Here is a 20,713-nt window from a genome sequence, read left to right as displayed (position 1 = left end):
ACGTGAGGAGTTAAGTTGTGGGATTTGTTTTATTTTGTCTATTTAGTGTTGCTTCAGGTTTAAATGTGTAATAATGGTGGTTTATTAACTGTTTAATATCTGTGAAAGTGCACAAATGTGGGAAAATGAAACAAAGCCGTTGGACGTAACTTCTCGGGATCCTCCAAAAAGTTCACTGAAAAATCTCAGTAAATGACCACCATTTTACTAAGATTATATTTCATCCCATATCATTTCATCTCATCTCATATCATTTAATTTCATCCCAGTTGATTAATGTCTCAAATTAAACATTTTATTTCATTTCACTCCATATTATCATTTTTCATAAAAATAAGATTAAAAATAAAAATAAGACATGACTTAAAGGTCTCAGTTACAAGGTCATAAAATACCTAAAAAAAATTAAGTATAAAAAAGCTTCCTTTTGAAGTTTTGGCAAACTTTTTGGTGGTAACGTATGATGTAAGGTTAAATACATTGTTTAATTAATGGAATACATGTTATTGGTATAATTGAAAGTGCACAAGCGTGTGGAAACGAATTAAAATGCGCTAGACGAAGCATCTCTGCTTTTCTAAAAAAAATATTGAAATCTTGGTAAATTCTCTCCATTTCAATTAGAGATTATTTCATGTCATCAATCTTATTTCACTAAGAATCAATTTACTGTTAGAAAAGATCAAGCTGAATAGGCGGTCTCTCCTTTGGTTGTCTAATGGACGACTAAAAGAAAAATAGCATTTTTGACATTGACACGACAGACCACAAAATTGACGTTAGTAGGTAGGTACCTACATGGAGGGTAGAGGTACCTACCCTCCATAGTAGGTAGGTATTGTACGTGCCATTGCCATGGAGTTAATAAGTACCTACTAACTCTATGGCCATTGCAAAGTTAACTTAGAAATAGAATATTGAAGTGTATTATCTATGGCTATGGAGTACTAATAGTACGAAAAAAAGGGCGGGAACGTCAAACTAAATAGGCGCTTTTTTCAAGTTAATTTTAATTTATTTGGTTTTAGCCCTTTTTTACGACATTGTTTCCTAATTTTTCACTGTGTTTGAGTTTAAAATTATATTTCATAAGTGTGTTCCGTAATAATGGACGATGACGACGGGGGTGAGGGCTTCAGCTCCGCCCCTGTGTCCGCTCCCATAATAATGGGAAAAAGAAGAATGAAGTCATCTGAATACGACGAAAGCCGCAAAATAAAAATGACTTTCATTAAAAATAAGCGCGGTCTTTTTAAAGACCACCATGCTCTTTACGAAGACCTTACAAAAAAAGAATACCCAGTGCTTCTTCAATCAAGCATCTCACAACCAAATAACAGAGTCCCAATGGACCTGTTAAAAATAAATAAAGCATTAAAAAATATTCAAGGGGTCCAGTATGTCAAAGCTGCTGGGAACTTTTTTGCTAAAATTTACTTTGGCTGTGCTCGGGATGCCAACGCTTTTTTATTAAATGTAAGTTTTATGGAGTTAAACAATTGGACAGCAAAAATACCTTACGATAGCATTGAGAGTCAAGGAATTATTCGAGCTCCTGTGGAATTGAACGAAGAATCTCTTTTAGTAAATTTAAAAGCTTCATGCACAATACTCGGAGTAAAAAGATTTTTCAAAAAACAAGAGAATGGAAGTGACAAGCCACTGCAAACTGTGCTGGTTACATTTTTGGCGTCTAGCCATCCTGATCACGTCACATACGAGCATATTTGGATGCCTGTTTCGGATTATATTAGACCTGTGTTACAGTGCTTCAAATGCTACAAATTCGGACATGGAAGTGGTGCCTGTAAAGCCACTCAAGTTTGCTCTATTTGTTCAGGCAATCATTTTTATAAGGAGTGCAGCACTCCCAACATCTTCAAGTGCTCCAACTGCAGTGGGTCACATTCTGCAGTTTCTTACTCTTGCTCAGTAAAGGCAGCCAAGGTTGCTGAAGTAAAAAATAAGATCATCGGCAAGCAAACATCATATGCAGCCATACTAAAGACTCCTGTTATTAAGAACCCCGTGACCTCTTCTGACATACCTATATCTGCGAAGACCCCTCAAGGTAGGGCTTTAATTTCAGACATTATCAATTCAGAAATTGTCATCAGAACCATTACAAAAACTTTAATAGAATTGTTAAAGAAAAAGGATTCTAAATCCCCTTCTGGACCTATATCTACTCAATTAATTAAAGAAATGCTAGTAACAAATTTTACATCATAAATTATGGATAGTTCTACTCAATCTTATATGCATAATTCTGTTGGTCAGTTTAATATCATTCATTGGAACTCTAGAAGTTTATTTCCTAAATTAGATCAACTTAAAGATTTCCTCAGTAAACTGGACAAGTGTGTTGATATGATTTTATTCAATGAAACCTGGTTAACTTCACATAAAATCATCAAATTACCTGGATTTAATGTTATAAGAAGAGATTCCAACCAACCACATGGTGGGGTTGCTATTGCATTACGCTCTAAGTATAAATTTAAAATAATAGACACAATTTCTCAATATCATTTTCAAAATATTTTAATTACAGTTTACATTAATAATTTTTCTTTTGACATTCTATGTGTTTACATTCCTCCACCACCAAATGGTAAGTTCACTATTAATTTATTGAAAGATTCATGTTCTAAATTTGTTTCAAATAATTATTTAATAATTGGTGACTTCAATGCACATCATGCTTCCTGGAGTTCAAGAGTCAATGATAGAAGAGGTAAAGCCCTTCATGATTATGTGGAAAGTTCTGAGTTGGTTTGTTTAAATGATGACACAATCACGACCTTTGCTCCATTTGGTCAACAAGGTAATGTATTGGATCTAGTATTCGCATCCCCTGCTCTTAGCTCTAGTTGCACAGTTTCTGTCCTTGATGATTTGCTCAGTAGTAATCATTTCCCTCTATTTATTGAAGTCTTTAACGATGCTTTTATTTCTTCCTTTGGCCCGACCACCTTTTCAATAAATCAAGTTGATACACTAGATAATACCTCCTTAGCTAACATAAATTTTAATAAGATTGACTGGTCAAAATTTAATAAGTTATGTGAAAGTGAGTTTTCAAGTTTTAGCTTCGCTGATAACTCTCTTGAAAATTATAATAAGTTTTTGAGTATTTTACATGACATATTAATGACTTTTGACAAAAAGTGTTACTCGCACAAAAAACGGATTTATTCCAAAGCTGTTCCTTGGTGGAATGCTGATTGTGACCGCGTAGTTTTACAAGCCAAAGTTGCTTTATTATCGTACAAGCATTATCCAAATATGGAAAACTATATTATTTTTAAAAAGCTGGACGCTTTGAAGAAAAGAACTTTATATGAAATAAAACGTTCAAGCTGGATGAATCTTTGTTCATCATTCAATCGAATGACTTCGAGTAAAATTATTTGGGATCACATTCGTAGATTTAAGCACGCTAAACTCAATAATATTTCTACGTCTTCAAGTTTTTTTCAAAATTCCGCTAATGCATCTTTGTTTTTGGATTCGATAGCTGGTTCTGAGAATGAAATTTCCGAATCTAAGTTACAAGATTTTTTTAACAGCCACGGAAAACCGGAGGCTCAATGGCTGGTAGACCCATTCTCTATGGGCGAATTTGCGACTGCGTTAGAAAATAAAAAGGAAACCTCCCCTGGTCCTGATTTCATCCCTTATAAAGTAATCAAAAATCTTCCCCAGTATGCCAAGGAAATTTTATGTCAAATATTTAATGATCTTTGGCAAAACAACTGTATTCCTCCGATTTGGAAAACTCAACATGTAGTACCGATTTTAAAGCTTTACAAGGATCCCAACTGTATCAATTCTCACAGACCCATTTCTTTAACTTCTTGTTTTTCGAAAATTTTCGAAACTATGTTAAAAAACAGGTTAGAGTGGTTTACTGAAAATAACAACTTAATACCAAGTACTCAATACGGATTTCGTAAAGGTAAAAGTACAATAGATAACTTAAGCTGTTTGATTGGCGATATTAAAAATAACTTCCATAATAATCAATTTACATTAGCGGTATTTTTGGATATTAAAGGGGCTTTTGATAATATAGATCATTCCTACCTTATTGAAAGTCTACATTCTTTAGGCTTTCCAGGACATGTTCTGTTCTGGCTGTACAATTTCCTGAACAAGCGCTCTATGTTTTTGAAAATTAAATCTAGTTTATTTGGTCCTAAAATTTCTACAAAAGGTACTCCTCAAGGTTGCGTTTTATCACCTCTCATATTCATACTTAGTTTAGTATGTTTCATAAAGAAAATTCCAAATTCTGTTAAACATTTATTCTTTGCTGACGATCTTGTTCTCTATGTAAACTGTAATGATATTAAAAGTGGTGAATCGGTTATGAATAGTTGTTTGCGTAATATTTACGATTTACTTACAAATTCCCTAAAACTTGAGGTCAATATTTCCAAAAGTTCTGCAATTTTATTTTCCCAAAATGGATTGCATTACCCTAAAGTTTTATACAATTATGATATTATTCCTGCTCAATCTTTCGTAAAATATGTTGGTCTTTCTCTAGATTTTGATCTTTCGTGGAAAACTCATATTGATGTTATTTGTAAAAGAGCTGAATTAGGTTTGAATATATTAAAATCGCTAACTGGAATAAAATGGGGAGCTGATCCCAAAGTTTTAAAAACGATTTACATTGCAACAATCCGAAGCCATTTCGATTATGGCTGTATGTTCTTTTCGGACGCAAATTTTTCTATTCTTAAGAAATTAGATATTGTGCAAAATAGAGCATTACGAATAATTACTGGTGCTATGATGTCGTCTCCAATTAATTCCTTGGAAGTTGAGGCTGGTATTGTTCCTTTATTCATACGAAGAAGTTTTATATTAGATAATTATTGCCTTAAGCTTATTAGCCGTGATAATCAAGTAACTTACAGGTATTTGAAGTATGCAAATATTCCAAATTATAATTTAATTCCGCTTCCTAATTCTTCATCCATATCCAGTGCCTTAACGTACTTGAATTTTGAATTTCAGGATGTGGTATTTTGGTCTACTCTATTGCCTTGTTTCGAATATAACTTTCATGACATGTTGAGAGATGTGGCTGTTGATCTAATCAAGTTTAAATCTAAAAATGATTTTCTGGAGTTCCTTGAAGATAGGACTGATTTTGTTAAAGTGTATACAGATGGCTCTAAAACTAAAGATAGAACTAGTTTTGCATTTTTTGATTCGTCCATGAACATAGGATCAGTTTATAAATGTAGCAATTTTTTCTCTGTTTTTTCGGCTGAAGTACTAGGTATTATATATGCTTTAGAGCACATTCGAGTAAATTACTCTGCAGGGGACAAAATTCTAATTCTATCTGATTCAATGAGCGCCTTGCAAGCTCTTAAAAATAAATGTATTAGTGCATCTGTAAATTATTTAATTTATAAGTTAAGAAGTTGTTTGAGTTCTTTGTATTTCAGAAATATATTTATTGAATTTTGCTGGGTGCCAGGTCACTGTGGTATTGTGGGTAATGAATTTGTTGATAAATTAGCCAAATCTACAAAAGATATAAATATTTCCGATTTTAAAGTTCCGTACTCAGATTTAGTTTATTCAATTAAACAAAATATGATGAAACGTTGGTATAATTACTTGTCTAAGTCCAGAGAAACGAAAGGTAAATGGTTAGCTGAAATAGTCCCAGTACCTAGTACTAAATCTTGGTTTGATAGTTTTAGATTCTTCCCGGGAAGAGCCTTTATATCGATTATTTGTAGATTACGTATAGGCCACGGCCATTTTCCTGCGCATCTTTTTAGATTAAAGTTAAGTGAATCAACTGCATGTACTTATTGTAACTCTGGCATGTGTGATCTAGATCATATTTTTTTTAATTGTCCTGAATTCAATCAACAGAGATTATTGTTTAATGCATTATGTAAAGACACAGGCTTAAAATCTATTCCTAATTCCATTCAAGGTATTTTAAAGCTTCCACAACTATTCTCAATAGTGTATAATTTTGTACTTCACACTATAGAACGACTATGAATGTATAATTCATGAATGTATCATAGGTCTCCTGCTTATGTGCAAGTTTAATTATTTTTTATAACGACTCATGTTCTTTTTTTGTTGTTTGTTGAAAGAAAACTTGTAATTTTTTATTTTTTTTTATAGTAAGTTCTTGCAATTCATTTTGTCATTAATTTGTTGTTTTCAATGATTTGTAATTGTTTCTTGGTTTGGTTTGTTTCTTTTATTTGTGTTTTTATTGTAAGTTCTAGTTCATGTACTATTTTTTTGTAAAATTAGTTTAAGCTGATGGCCGTGTTGCCAATGCTTTCAATAAATTAAAAAAAAAAAAAAAAAAAGTACTAATAGTACTTTAAAATATACTAAAATAAGACATGACTTAAAGGTCTTAGTTACCAGGTCATAAAATCCCATTAAAAAAAACTTAATATTTGCCAATTTTGCCATTATTTGCGACTTTTGAGAGGGACATCACTTCACAATCACTTAATTCACAATTCACATCACATCACTGATATTGATCACAGTGATCACACTAGATTTGCTATTAGTTGAAAGAGGAAGCGTTGTCAAGGATTAAATTTAACAATTTCTATAGATTACTTATGCACTATTCAGATACAGAAAAAAAAAACGCTCACTTTGATTATTGATTTGAGCAGTAATTATAAAAATTATTAATTATTAATTTTTATCTTTCACTGTTCACAAACTACTGCAAAATAAAATGCAAGTGCATTTCCATGGAAGTATCAAACTCCTGAAACGTACGAATTTGCTGTGAATTGTGATATTATTAAAACAAATCATGATAATGAATGTTCCAATACGATTCAAAGTAGGAGAGTTTCAGAGTTTTAGTTGGTTATACAGTGTTGCACCTTGTTTTCCTGTGAGTGCTACCAAAGTATCAATTTCTGAAGATCCTAAGAAGTTCTACGACACCTTATGCGATAGGTTTGGAAATGCTAAAAACAGAATATCAGTAGCCAGTCTATATGTTGGAAATGGGAACTTAGAAAATAATCTTCTTGAGAGTGCAAAAGAAAACTTAATAAATAGAAAAACTTTAACTTTAAGCCTACTATTAGATTATCAAAGAGGAACCCGTGGTAACCAAAACTCAGTAACTTTATTTCAGAAATATTTCCTTGATTTGTCTGAACAATGTAAACTGTATTTATACCAAACTCCAAGGCTTCAGGGATTATGGTCCAAAGTGCTGCCATCAAGATATAATGAAATTGTAGGATTACAACATATGAAACTATACATAGTTGATGACAGAGTTTTACTGAGCGGTGCAAATTGTTCAAATGACTACTTCATGCAGAGACAAGACCGCTATATAGAAATAGATGATCCTGATCTTGCCAACTTCTATAGAGACATTATAGGTATGAGAACTGTAAGTTATTTGTTTTGTTTTTTGTTTTTTTTTTTAGGTTAGCATTGTCATTATGAAATGTTTCTTCTGGCAAGAAAATAATGTAGATTTTCTGTTTGTTTCACTTTCTTGTGACAGTTACAATTGAGAATCTTAAGGGAGTTATTTGCCATTTGTTTTTGAAAAAAATTATAATAATAGATACTTAAATATGGCAAAGTAAGATACTTATATAAATTAATAGATGTTACAGAATATTAGGGTATATGACTCAAGGTAAACTGTAGTAGACTATGTAGAAATAATGCTACCAACATTTCCTATTAAATGCTAAATAAATAATATTAAAAATGGGCGGAAAAGAAAGACAATAGCTTTAGCTAGAAATAAAGAATATATTAATTTTCACACAGCAATATATACTTTTATTTTGCATTTATTTCAGAAAAGTAGTTGATGTATGTTATCTCAAATAAATATTGTAGCAAAAATAATTTTGATCATCCTTTTTATTTGAAAGCTGTTACTTCTTAAGTGATATCAATTTTATCGGGATCTAAACAGTAGTTTTTGAATTTACTTTAACATGTAACTTAATGCATATTTAAATGACTCCAACAAAATTGATCGTATTCTCTTTTTATTTTGTAGAAGTGTGATTTCATTTTCATTAAAAAAAAATATTTTGAAATAAGTGATCTCAAATTTCATGCATACTTGCAAGGAATTTAACTAGTGTCCTATTATTGTGTTTTAATTCCAGATGAGGTGAGCAAATACAGCAAGAGATGTGAGAATCAAGATATTGTTAGTGACAAGAAATTGACAAAAGAGAAAATGATTCAAGATATGAAGAATAATATTTGTAATGTCATATACAAGTGGCAGCAGTTGCAGCTCTCAAAATTGTCTACAAGTGGAGGTCTTTTATTTATTTACTAAACTGATTGAATTATGAAATTATTTTAACAAGTATTGCAATATACATATAACAATTAATGGATAGATTTCAAAAAATTAATAATTAGATTGTTAACTTCTTCATCTTATCATTCTTTCATCATCTGTATTTGCTCTGGCAGAAATTAGATTTTGATTGATTAAATTAATAAGTTACGTAAATCTTATATTGTAATATATAAGAAAATAATTGCTAATAATGAGCATACTGTTAATATTTTTGTCTAAAATGAACAGATTCAACTTTGGACACTTGGGTGTTCCCACTCATACAAATGGGAGAGTTCAACATAACACAAGATGAATATGTTACTAGAAAGTTGATGGTGTCCGCGCCAAAAGGCTCTCACCTGCAACTTGCAACCGGATATTTTAATCTCACAGAGCAATATACGCGGACGCTTCTCGATCAATGTAAAGCAAATGTAAGCCTGTTAATGGCACATCCAAATGTGAGTAAAAATATAAGATTGTTTTATGAGTATTATTATTATTGTATTATAGTATTATTAATTATTATTATGAGTATTATTTCTGATGTACATAATTGTATTGATTAAGGCTGGGGCTCAAATTCTGCAGGTAAGTACGCAGGGAAGTAAGATTTTTTAATAAATCATCAGGTACAGTAATTACTAAAATTGTTACTCCCCAGATAATCAAGCCCCAGCATTATCATAATGCTATGAATACATTTCACATATTAGGCCGAGAATGTTAAAAGGCTGATATTATCACTGTTATTTGAGTCGACTATTATCAAAGCCGGCAATGTGACTTTTGGACAATTATTGGTAAATCAGAAAAACGAATTATTGACTTTGTGTTCCATTGGCAGTCACAAAATTCTTCTGAACGACATCTTAGATAAATAACAGGTTAAGTATTAACCTTTATTTAATGCAGGTTTTGAACCGTATTCTTTGAAGGAGACGATTATATTCAAATCAATCTGTATTGACATATCAATAACATTTTTTTGTCCAAATGCACAGATTGCCACCTTTGATAATAAACGACTCATTTAATCTATACTGTAACGTTGTCTATTTCCAGGCTAACGGCTTTCTGGGAGCTGCGGGACCAGCAGGAGGAATACCATTTGCATATTCGTTAATAGCTAAACAGTAGGTACACTAAAGTATATAACTTAAGTTTTTCTACATTTTTATACAAACTAGAACTTATTAAATAAAGCTTTTGCCTATTTTACTGAACACAAATTAAACTATAGAAACTGTCAATAAACACGTGTGTTTTATATTTTCAGGTTTTGGCAAAGGGTTGTTGATTCGAATCAAGCAAGTAGAATAAGGATGTTAGAATATGAACGTCCTGGGTGGACGTTTCACGCGAAAGGCTTATGGTTGGTAAAATCTTTTAAGGTGTTATTATACTGCTTTAATTTTTTTTTATTAACTAGCATTTGCTCGATTTTCGAAATTCGCCCTTAATTATGACTCAAGGTGTAGATTCATTGAACAAAATAAATTCGATTGTCAAACAAAGGTAAAAATGGTTCTTATCTGTTTTGTCAGTGCTAATTTATATTTAGATCATTGTAACCTTACCAAAAACATGTCTAAAGTAAATTACTGGCTGATATCCTATAAGATAGCTAGTGAATTGTAAATTAACGAATATTTTAAGTTATCCTCTTCAAAATTATGTTTTTCCGTCCCACTCGGTTTATTGTCGATGGGTAGTGACATTTACGACTATGGGCTCCTGACCAGTATGTATGTTCACCTAGGGCAGCCCTGCTCAAAGTGGGCGATAAACCCTTGTGGATGCTGCTTAAAGGAGGGGGGTAAGAAACCCAGAAAAGAAATTGGGGGTGTTTTGTAGAGACTAGGGAGGCGATTTGTAATTTCATCTAGGACTCTTAGACATCGACTGAGCTCTCGCTATTGTGGTTTTTATAGGTGCAAAAATAGGGGCGCTAATAAATAATTTATTCTCAAAATGGGCAGTAGACAAAATAAGTTTGGAAACCTAGGGCAATCAAGAAAATTACGGTCTAAATCACTGACATCTAAAGTCGGAGGTGCTGAATTAAGTTTTGTTGTCCAGGTACTACCCGCCGGGTAGTGACGTGCCGTGGGCGACTGTAATAGGCTCTGCGAATCTCGGGGAGCGGTCAGTGAAACGCGACCTCGAAGCGCAAGCCGCCATTTTCACCGTATCACCTGAATTACAGGTAAATTATCTCTGCATAATTATACATAGTAGTGTGGTGGTAACCATTGTGGAACATATCGACGCTTGAAAGGCAAACGTGACTAAGCGACAATGCGTGAACTTTACAGTAGACTAATTTAAAGTTGAAATACCTGAAAAAAAATCTAATTTAACGAATCTAGCTGTAGGATTAAAATCATTTTAATAGACCTAGAAAAAAATTTTTTTTTGCTCGTCGAATATGGTTATTGCCTATCATTTACGTACAAAGCAGTTATTGTCGCTTAGTCACGTTTGCTTTTCAAGCGTCGATGTACATATCTACATAGTAGTGTGGTGGTAACCATTATAGAACACATAGATATGTGACCAATGCCTGAATCTCGCTAACGACATTCTCGAGATGTGTTTGCATATTTTATACATTCGGAACGTCGGTCTACCGAGCAATTTCATAGGCTCTATGGATGAGTTTTCCTTTATCGCATTCCCTAAAACTGGTGACCCCGACGTGATTTGAACACGCAGACTGCCGATTCTGATTCACCCAAAATAGAAATATGTATAACGTCATTGCATTAAATATATACGTCTCCAGACTTTGTAACTGGGGGTTTGTTGTTTTTTTATTAGCTCGGACAGACAAATGAACTCATAGTGAGACCTCAAAAGTGAGACCTTTAGAACTCATGTCTCAAGGGCATTCGCGTTGTAGATGTCGATGGGTTCCGGTTAACCACTTAACATCAGGTGAGCCGTGAGTTCGTCTACCTATCGAAGCAATTAAGAAAAAAACATAGCCCGCTGTAGATTGAAGTCTAAATTGCATTGGTTCAATGTTACCCTATGTTGTATGTATGTATTCATTCATGCATGTATGTGTGTATGTTTGTTTGATTAATGACTGCAAAACCGGATCGCATGATTAGCGGAAGAACAGAGAGGATGGTATATTTATATTAGTTTTTTTTATATATTTGGTCAGTGATTATCTTTTTTGGGTACAGGCGAGGCTTCAGCAAGAGACCAAGAGACTACACAGTTACTCTAAAGAGTGCGGAGAGGAGCTTTTATCTAGAGAAACTCCGAAGTGGGTGCGTGCGACAGTCAAACTGTTCAGAACATACTTTTAATTTGTTAGAAGTGAAATAAATTTTAGTTAAAAGCTAATGAAATAAAGCTTTTTTATCAATTGATTGGCTTATTTACTCTCAATATGAAATTACTTTCGGCTGTGTTCAATTAAGGTTCATATATACTCGAAGTGTGTTTCTGGTGGTTTCCCAGCTCTAAACTCCAATCTTTCCAAGATTTAATACTTAGGTTCGTAATTTAATAAAAATTATTATTTGTATTAGTTTATAATACTTTGACTGCTCATTATTTTATGTTTGTCAATAAATATTAATTACCCGGCAGTATTACCTGATTATAATACAATCTATATGAAAAAAAAAAACTATTCATTGATGCATCACATTGGTTACCAATTGTTTAGAGCTACCTGTCAAAACGCTTTCTAATTAGGAAATCAAAACTTATTATTTAAATTGCTTAAAAGTGCAATAGATTCCTTAGGTAGGGATGCCACTAAAAAAATGAATTTATAGTTTTTTTTCTTCTATAAACTCATTTTTTCTGATTTAAAAAAAAATAACATTTAGAAAATAGAAAAATACGCATTTAGAAATTAACGGTCACGATTAAAATTTAACGATTTTAAATCGATTTTTGTATTATTTCAATAAAAACCTCTAATTAAAATTAAAGGTATATAAATACGAAGGTATAATATACGAGGATACGAGATAAAGTTAACGAGTACGCATATGGCGGTTTTCTAATCGTCATTTAGCGTAGCGAAAGGTGCCTCTCTGTGAAGAGGTCAAATTCCTGGAGACACAGATCGTATTGTGCTTGCAGTCGTTTTACGTAAGTTTACGTAATGTCAAGTGTCTATGGTTAGTTTAGGATTTTGATAATGTTTTCATACGAGAATCATATGAGGTCATACGAGGTTGCAGCCAGGGTGCCCGTCGTAGGACTCTACACTGCGACACAAACGCCCCGGGATAAGAGGTTTACGTGTAAATTGTAACGGCAGAATCACCCTCTCAGTAGGACCGCATAATCGATTAGCTCTAGGAATACATAGGCACCACGCAAAATCACAAAATTGCGGGTTCGATTTGAACACGCTATGCCACGCATCCGTTGTGAAGAAAATCATTGTTGAACGCGTTAAGTACGTATCGAAAATTTTTTGACTGTCCCGGGATCCGATCAGAATCATTCTACTCGCTCGATACGAGAACAACCGCAGTGTCAAAGAATAATCTATTTTGTAGATTTCTTTGTGATTCAACAAAACCAAAGAGACGTAATAATTTCAAATTCACGAATATGTAATGCCGCAGTCAGTTATGACGTCGCGCCCATTTTCTTTCGAGAATTCTTTTGAATTCAATACATCGTTGCGTTCTGTAAAACTTTTAATTTCACAAGCTTATTTCTAATCTACTACCTTTTATTGTTTCAATTGTAAACTTTGTATAATATTGTTTTATTTAGTAGAAACAGCTAATCTTTTATTATCCGTCAATATTAATTGTTTGTTAGGAAGATTAAAAACACCGCAATCTTTTATCAATGTTTTATTTTCTCCATTCTCATTTATATAATCACATAATTATAATTAATTTCGATTCACACTTAAAAATTAAATTTAAAATAAATTAAATGAAAAACACTCTGAAATAATTTATACAAAAAAAAATCAGTCGTTTGTGACATTATTTGATTAGAATTAAATTATTAACCATTAATTTTACATTAATAGGAATCAGGCACATTATTAATAATAATAATAAACCAAGTAACGAACGAGGAAGAAGTTATTGTAGGGCAGTTAAAATGCGAAACAGTAACGATAATGGACGAATACACATTATTTATATATACACTATAATCAAAATATTGATTCAAATAAAATAAAAAGGCTACTCTCTTGAGCATTAAATCGTTATCGGTTAAAATTAATGCAATTGAGCAATCAGTTTTATTACGCAAAAATAAAACGGATACACAGTGAACAAAAAAAAAACAAATATATATATATATAAATATAGATTTAGATACTTAAAGTATGTCGATGTGAGCAAATACGTTTATTCATTGCTTTAGAATAAATATTCAATCATATGAACAATATGAATTATAAGAAATGAGGGTACTCGAGTAATTATTATAGTGGACGTCGTTTTATTACTAGTCTTTGGTGACGGACATAACTACGCTGGCTCAAAGGAATACGTTCAGTCTCCGTTGTCGCACAAATTTGTTTTTTGGGATTTTATGACCAGGTAACTAGGACTTTTAGGTCATGTCGCACTCATTAGTAGCGAGACTGCGTACGTTCTCACTGGCCAGTCAACATTGGTACGTAACGTGCTCTGTCGCGGTAACGCCTTCATCCTACACACTACGGACAGTAGGTACAAAAATATTTCACCTATCCAAATACGAATTAATACTACTTAACAATTACGTATTGCGAGGAGGTCGAAACGAAAACGTAAATACACAATACAAGCGGAATACGATACGTGTAAAATGACGACGCAGCGAGCGACCTCCCCCAATATAATACTACTTACAGCGAATCACACTAAGGTAAATTGACTAGGCGTGTTGTGAGTGTCGCGTCGGCGGCGAGCGGGTCCAACCCTGCTCTATAGCTCTATTGTGGAAAATGACGTCACACGAAACGCGACATCGACGACGGGACCCGTGATCCGATCGGGCCAAGAATAGGATCATCGACCTTCGTGCATCTAACCAAACTATTTAAACGAAATCACAGCTTTATTATATTCTCTCTTGCAAATCATAATTATGATGTAACGTCAGAGGTCGTCGTCCTATTCTTATATCGATCGCGTTATGTTTAGTACGAGTGCGGTCAGTAGCCGGCGTCGGGGGGCGGCTCGGGCGGCATGTAGTGCAGACGGTCCGGCTGCGGGCCGAGCACGTTGTACAGCACCGCGAACAACGTGCACGCCGCGTACGCTCCCAGCGCGGCCCACCACAGCAGCCGCTCCCACAGCCGCTGCTGCGCGTGCTTCAACACCAGCAGCCCGATGGTGAGCCCGGCCAGCGCGCCCGCCACGTGCGCCGCGTACGACACCGGCGGCACCTCCTGCACACGCAATTTACTGGTCGTTAATACATTTCAGTTTGAAGGGTGGGGCAGCCGTTGTAACTATACTTGAGACCTTAGAACTTATATCTCAAGATAGGTGGCCCATTTACGTTGTAGATGTCTATGGGCTCCAGTCACTACTTAACACCAGGTGGGCTCGTCCACCCATCTAAGCACTTGATGTACGCGCTCGAGTAATCATACGAGTAAGTCAGAATAGGCACGTATGTTCTAACAGGTAAGACGAACCGTTTCTTGCTCTGGATCAACAGAGCTCACGGCCGATACATCGTCACGTTAGATCAAAATCAAGTCTTTTAAATTCCAACTAAAGTGTTACCATAAATCTTATGTATGATAAAAAAAACGAAGGTATAAAAAATATATATGTGAAGTGACATTAATATTTTTAAACAAATTTTGGATGTACAACCCTATTGGACAGTTTAAATATTTATACGAAACGATTAATTTTCAAATTTCGTACCCACTGTACGATTGTACTGGGCACGCGCGCATTCACATCACTTTATCCATAGGTCGCTGGTTCATATCCGGCTTGAAGGACCATAATGATGTATGCGCTGTTGAATGTGGCGTACACAACTTGAGATTTAGATAGGAAGAAATCACTGATAGTCATAGAATATGCGTTTATTGAAGTTATACTTCTTTAGGCGCATTATGAAAAATTGATGAGAGTGAAATTTTACGATGCGCGCGAATCGTGACACAAAATTAACAGAATGAAGTTGCCCACTAAATCACTCATTACAATACGACCGACGTAAATTGGCGAGTCTGAATATAGCCGCAGGTGAACTTTCCGAACAGTAGCGAGAATTACCGAATTTATACGATGTCAAGAAAAGGGATGTCCAATATGCGTGTTTGAGGATGTTGTTTAATCGATTTTTTTTCAAATTTACTAAAATAAAAATAAAGTATAACTTCTTACGCGCGTACATAAGTACACGCACCCTTTTTTATATACTTCGCGAACAATTAACTAATTCTATCTATGTTGACGTGATGAGTACCGCTATATATTAGTGCTGAACGTGTACTGGCGCTTTATACTACGATTTGAGTAAAGTGATATAAAAGTGCTGATGTGAATGCGCGGGTGCCCTGTACGATACATGACTCTTACACCCACCTTCGTGTACCTCGCGTGCACCGCAAATCCGACATCGCACGAGGCCACCGCCAGGGCGGCGACGAGCCTCACGGCCCCGTACCGCATCGTGTGGAAGTTGAGCAAGGCGTTCGCTAGGTGCGCCGCGAGCAACGCGTACACTCCGCCGGACGCGCCCGCCAAACAAACGTCCGGGTCTAGTACGGACGCGGCCAGCGAACCGCCCAGCACGCCGGCCATGTACACCGCGGCGCAACGGACCGCGCCGTGCACCATCTCGAGAGGCAATCCAACCTGTTAACAATTAAATAAAGAACTTTTTACTGGTAGTAGGACCTCCAGAACTTGTATCTTAAGGTGCGTGGCGGTATTTACATTGTAGATGTCTATGGACTCCAGTAACCACTTAACACCAGGTGAGCTGTGAGCTCGTCCACCTATCAAAGCAATTAAGAAAAAACATGTAAATTGAAGTCTAAATTAAATTGCATTGGTTCAATGCTACCCTATGTTGTATGTAGGTGTGTATTCATTTATGCATGTATGTATGTGTATACGTTTGTTTGTTTGTCTGATTAATAACTGTTTTACTGAACATCCGCATGATTAGCGGCAGAATAGAGAGGATGGTATATTTATATTAGTTTATTTCTCTTCATGACTCTTAGCGATACCTAAGGAATGGTAACTCTTGGGAAAAAAAGTCATAAGGACTATTTTTGTAGAGAGCTTTAAGATCTACAACTTTGATTTGAAGTTTTTTCTCGATACAACTTGCCTTTTCGAGAAAAATCCAAAAACCTTTGACCCTGAATAGCTCTTGTAGCACACAGGATCGATGGGAATTTTTGTTATTTGACCGCTATTTTTATGTCTAAATTGACCGGACTGACGGTATCAACCCGAGCGGGTTCTCCCGGCGCTTCCAATACGTAAATTTAGATGACTAATAAACGTTACCATTTTGTAGAATTATTATATATTTGCATCAATTTACCTATTTATTTCCTTAATACGTGTTTCTTATAAGGAAGTCTGAATTTAGGTAGGGTTTCTATGCATGATATCGTCGCTGTCAAACCAAAATCTGCTATGTGCAAAAACTCTATTTTGAATTAACGAGTAAAAACATTTTCGTATAAAATGTTATTTTTGATAGCGCCATCTTGTTGTGTCTTTAAAGCGGTTAGTTGCCCTCAATTAAGAAAAATAGTATTATTATTCGCCAATAGATGTCGGGAAGAGTTGATTATTGAAAACACGAATAAAAGCAACATTTTCTGAAAATAAATCGTAACTAGATCGATTTATCGCCCCCAAATCCCCTTTATACAAAATTTTATGAAAATCGTTGGAGCCGTTTCCGAGATTAAGATTATATATACAAGAATTGCTCGTTTAAAGTTATAAGATATGAAAGTGAATTTTTAAGAACTGTATCAAATGAAAGCTATAGATAAATATTAAAGCTATAGACACATCTTCTTCTTCTTCTCCACCTTATCCCACTAGGCGGGGTCGGCACAGCTAATTTTTCTCTTCCATTCTCTTCTATCAGACGTCATCTCAACACTCACTCCTCTCTCTCTCTCATATCGTCATTCACACACTCCATCCATGTCTTCTTTGGTCGACCTCTTCCCCCTCTACCTTGCACTACTACCATTTCTATACATCTCCTAGTCACATGCATCTCCTCTCTATGCTTTAGCTATAGCTAAAGCTATAGACACGTAACAGTTTTTGATACGGTAAATAGGGCTGTGAACTATACGAAAAGGTCAAAGGGTAAAAATCTCAAAAGTGCACATAGCAGATTTCGGTTTGACAACGACGATATCTATATATTAATACGTGAAGCAAAAACTTTGTAACACTTTTTACGAAAATTGCGCGGACGGAGGAGTATGAAATTTCCCACACTTATAGAGAATATAGAGAAGTGCAGAATACTCATATTTTTTTTAAATTATACATAAAAAATACAATAAACCATAAAAAAAACATTACACACACCATTACCATGTATTTGACATACACACACATGCATAGTATTTGTTTATTGTCCAACTTTTCATATTGCTTATATTCTGTGGTCAAATTGAGAATAGATTAAATATTGTTTGTCTTTATTAATATTTGCCTAGTGTAGTCTTGGCGAAATCTGTGATTATATAATTTGACAATAGAATCATAATAATGTTCAAACTTATAATTTCAATTAATTATAGTCGAATTTCGACTACTGCGGGACCACTAGTATTAAGTTAATACGTACGGCCAATTGCACTAGTAGGTTGAAGGCCAGGTGCAGCCATCCGGCGTGGACGACGCTGTACGTCAGGAACCTCCACACTTCTCGTCTCCTGTCGGGACGGTACACCAGCGGAGAATCGACAGGGACCGGACCTGCCGCAGCCGCCACGCCGCCTGCTCCCCACGCGTACCACGCGAACACACCCAACTATAATTTAAAAACATACGACTTAAAGACTTACTACTTCCTTTACATTTGAAGGTGGTTCAAAAATAAATCCAACGATTTTTTCGGCAGCGATTATAGTAAATGAGACAACGAAACTGCCGTGCCATCTTCACCGCTAATGATTTTTTCAAGCCCTGGCAATGACATGTCATCGTTTACATTGGAGAGTTTACATTACATTGTTTAAATTGGGAGCCTTATGGTAAAAAACTTCATAATGTGACAATGGGATGGTATACCAGGTGGAAGGTGATGAACTCTTTTTCGGTTGGGCGTGATGCGACCATTAAAGAGATATGAAATTTAAGGGAATTTTTTGTTTTTCTCACAATTTCAACACGTATACAGGCTCGGTTTAATTTAAACATTTATTTTATCAATTCTATCCGATTCGAGGGCTAAAACTTAAGCATTATAATTATATATGAAGAAGAAAAAAACAGAATTATACTGTCACCGTACAATATTTGGGAAATCCTTAACACGTTGACTGCTATATAGGTCACTGGTGCCCTACGCGGCGCACTGAAGTAATTATGTCGATTTGTTCATGTTATGATATGTATGTTTTAGTCTTTTAGGACTCTTAGAACTAGATTCATTCTCGGGTATCTGAGGATTCATCTTTCACCGAGTCTACTAGATATTCTGGTGCCTTAGTAAGAAAATCGAAGGGAGAAAGCGATATAATTGCTTCAATGCGCCGCGTAGGGCACTGGTGACCTACACGGCAGTCAAGTGTTAAATTCCAATAAGATATATATATAAATGAATTGCTGTTCGTTAGTCTCGCTAAAACTCGAGAACGGCTGGACCGATTTCGCTAATTTTGTTCTTGAATTATTTGTGGAAGTCCAGAGAAGGTTTAAAAGGTAGATAAATATGAAAATGCTCGGAATTAAATAACAATAACAATTTTGTTTTTCCTTTGATGTTCTTCATCCCCCCTCCCCCCTCCATCGGACGGATTCCTTTTGTTTGTTTTAAGTTTATTTTATACAAAGCGTTTAGGTCTTTTATTTATCGATTGAGGCACTACGAAGTCTGCCGGGTCAGCTAGTGTAAGTTACAGGAACGGGCCAGGCCTGTATTTGGGCCGGTGCGTGGCGCGGTGAATCAACGTGTGACGAGCGAAGACGCGCGTGCCACGATTGTTGTGATTCACGTAAATCGCCCGTTCGCGCGCGCGGATGTGAAATCCGCTATTACAAATTTTAATTAACCGAGGTAACTAGAGCGGGGCTCCGACCGCTGCTAGAGCCGTAGAAAGTGATGAGAATGCACGGTTGATATTTTATATCATAACTTGACTATAATACTCTATTCCAATTACGAAGTCCCTTTTGACACTTCTTAGAACGTAACTCTTCACGTTTCGCATTAAATTTGAAATAATAATCATTTTTTGTTCATGGTCTTAAGCATCATTAAAAAAATACACAATCAATCTAAATCATTAATTCACACACAATAAAATAATAATAACATCTGTCTCATGGTACTTCGTAATTGGAATATAGTTACGATGCACGAACAACAACAGCACGTGTCGTATTTACTCTTAACTATTCATGTGTTGATTGTATATTATCAGAAACCTATCCGTCCAATAACTTTTTTTCCTACCTATGCTGATAGCCTTGAGAAGCTATTTCAGCTTCATCCTAACATGTGAGCTCACGGGGTTCAAACCAGAAGTGTTGCTCAGACTGTGACTGGCTCTAAGCAAGAGTAGTGCTTCGCAGAATCTACCACCGGATCGGAAACGCGACCCACTGAGGAGATCCGGCGAGAAACTCAGTGGGCTGTGTCTATGGGTAAACCAATAACAATAAGTTTCAAGTTAATTCGATTATAGTGACGAGGATACGCACAAACAAACAAAGCAACAAACATTCATTTATATAAATCAGAAAATCGGAACAGCGTAGTGTAAGAAGTATATAGTCTTTATACTAATTCTAATTCGACCTCACGTCTCCAATGAGGTGGGATTAACAAACATTTCCAATGTTTGACGATAAATGAACGAGCTCATTTAAAAAATACACAACGTTCTCAAATAATAACATAATGTTACGAAGATCAACGTCATCAATATATCTTTTATATTGGAGACTAGTTGACCTGGTAGACTTCGTAGTGCCTGAATCGGTAAATAAAAGAGATAAAATAAACTTAAAACAAACAAAAGGAATCCGTTCGACATCAAAGGAAAAACAAAATAGTTATTTTCATTTAATTTCGAGCATTTTCACATTTATCTACCTTTTAAACCTTCTCTGGACTTCCACAAATAATTCAAGACCAAAATTAGCCAAATCGGTCCAG

The 20,713-nt window shown here is 35.1% G+C and overlaps 4 protein-coding genes across 6 annotated transcripts in view; 3 read left to right on the top strand and 1 right to left on the bottom strand.

The window, feature by feature from the left end:
* Positions 1 to 938: 938 nt before the first annotated feature.
* Positions 939 to 2,232, top strand: LOC149501149 (uncharacterized). The gene has a single exon (XM_089734464.1). The coding sequence runs from the start codon at positions 1,108 to 1,110 to the stop codon at positions 2,230 to 2,232; it is 1,125 nt and encodes a 374-aa protein (XP_089590590.1). The 5' UTR covers positions 939 to 1,107.
* Positions 2,233 to 3,109: 877 nt separating this feature from the next.
* LOC149501148 (uncharacterized) lies at positions 3,110 to 6,369 on the top strand. Its single transcript, XM_089734427.1, has one exon. The coding sequence runs from the start codon at positions 3,154 to 3,156 to the stop codon at positions 6,043 to 6,045; it is 2,892 nt and encodes a 963-aa protein (XP_089590553.1). The 5' UTR covers positions 3,110 to 3,153; the 3' UTR covers positions 6,046 to 6,369.
* Positions 6,370 to 6,473: 104 nt separating this feature from the next.
* Positions 6,474 to 11,752, top strand: PGS1 (Phosphatidylglycerophosphate synthase 1). The gene is made up of 7 exons (XM_089734428.1): positions 6,474 to 7,427; positions 8,181 to 8,339; positions 8,615 to 8,829; positions 9,434 to 9,504; positions 9,648 to 9,743; positions 10,451 to 10,577; positions 11,566 to 11,752. Exons 1-7 carry the CDS (start codon positions 6,839 to 6,841, stop codon positions 11,689 to 11,691), a joined length of 1,383 nt encoding a protein of 460 aa, XP_089590554.1. The 5' UTR covers positions 6,474 to 6,838; the 3' UTR covers positions 11,692 to 11,752.
* Positions 11,753 to 13,196: 1,444 nt separating this feature from the next.
* Positions 13,197 to 20,713, bottom strand: part of stet (stem cell tumor) — a 127,657-nt gene continuing 120,140 nt past the window's right edge. For all 3 annotated transcript variants that reach the window (XM_089734429.1, XM_028171315.2, XM_028171317.2), the window contains 3 exons: positions 18,176 to 18,361; positions 15,919 to 16,191; positions 13,197 to 14,756 (listed from right to left, as the gene is read on the bottom strand). In XM_089734429.1, coding sequence (XP_089590555.1) covers positions 14,520 to 14,756; positions 15,919 to 16,191; positions 18,176 to 18,361 — 696 coding nt within the window. In that variant the 3' untranslated portion in view covers positions 13,197 to 14,519. The remainder of the gene's footprint in view (positions 14,757 to 15,918; positions 16,192 to 18,175; positions 18,362 to 20,713) is intronic.

The sequence above is a fragment of the Bombyx mandarina genome, chromosome 17 (assembly GCF_030267445.1).
Source record: "Bombyx mandarina strain Sakado chromosome 17, ASM3026744v2".
Classification (NCBI taxonomy): Eukaryota; Metazoa; Arthropoda; class Insecta; order Lepidoptera; family Bombycidae; genus Bombyx; species Bombyx mandarina.
Note: the sequence above shows the minus strand (reverse complement) of the source record. Positions and strands in the feature narration are given on the sequence as shown.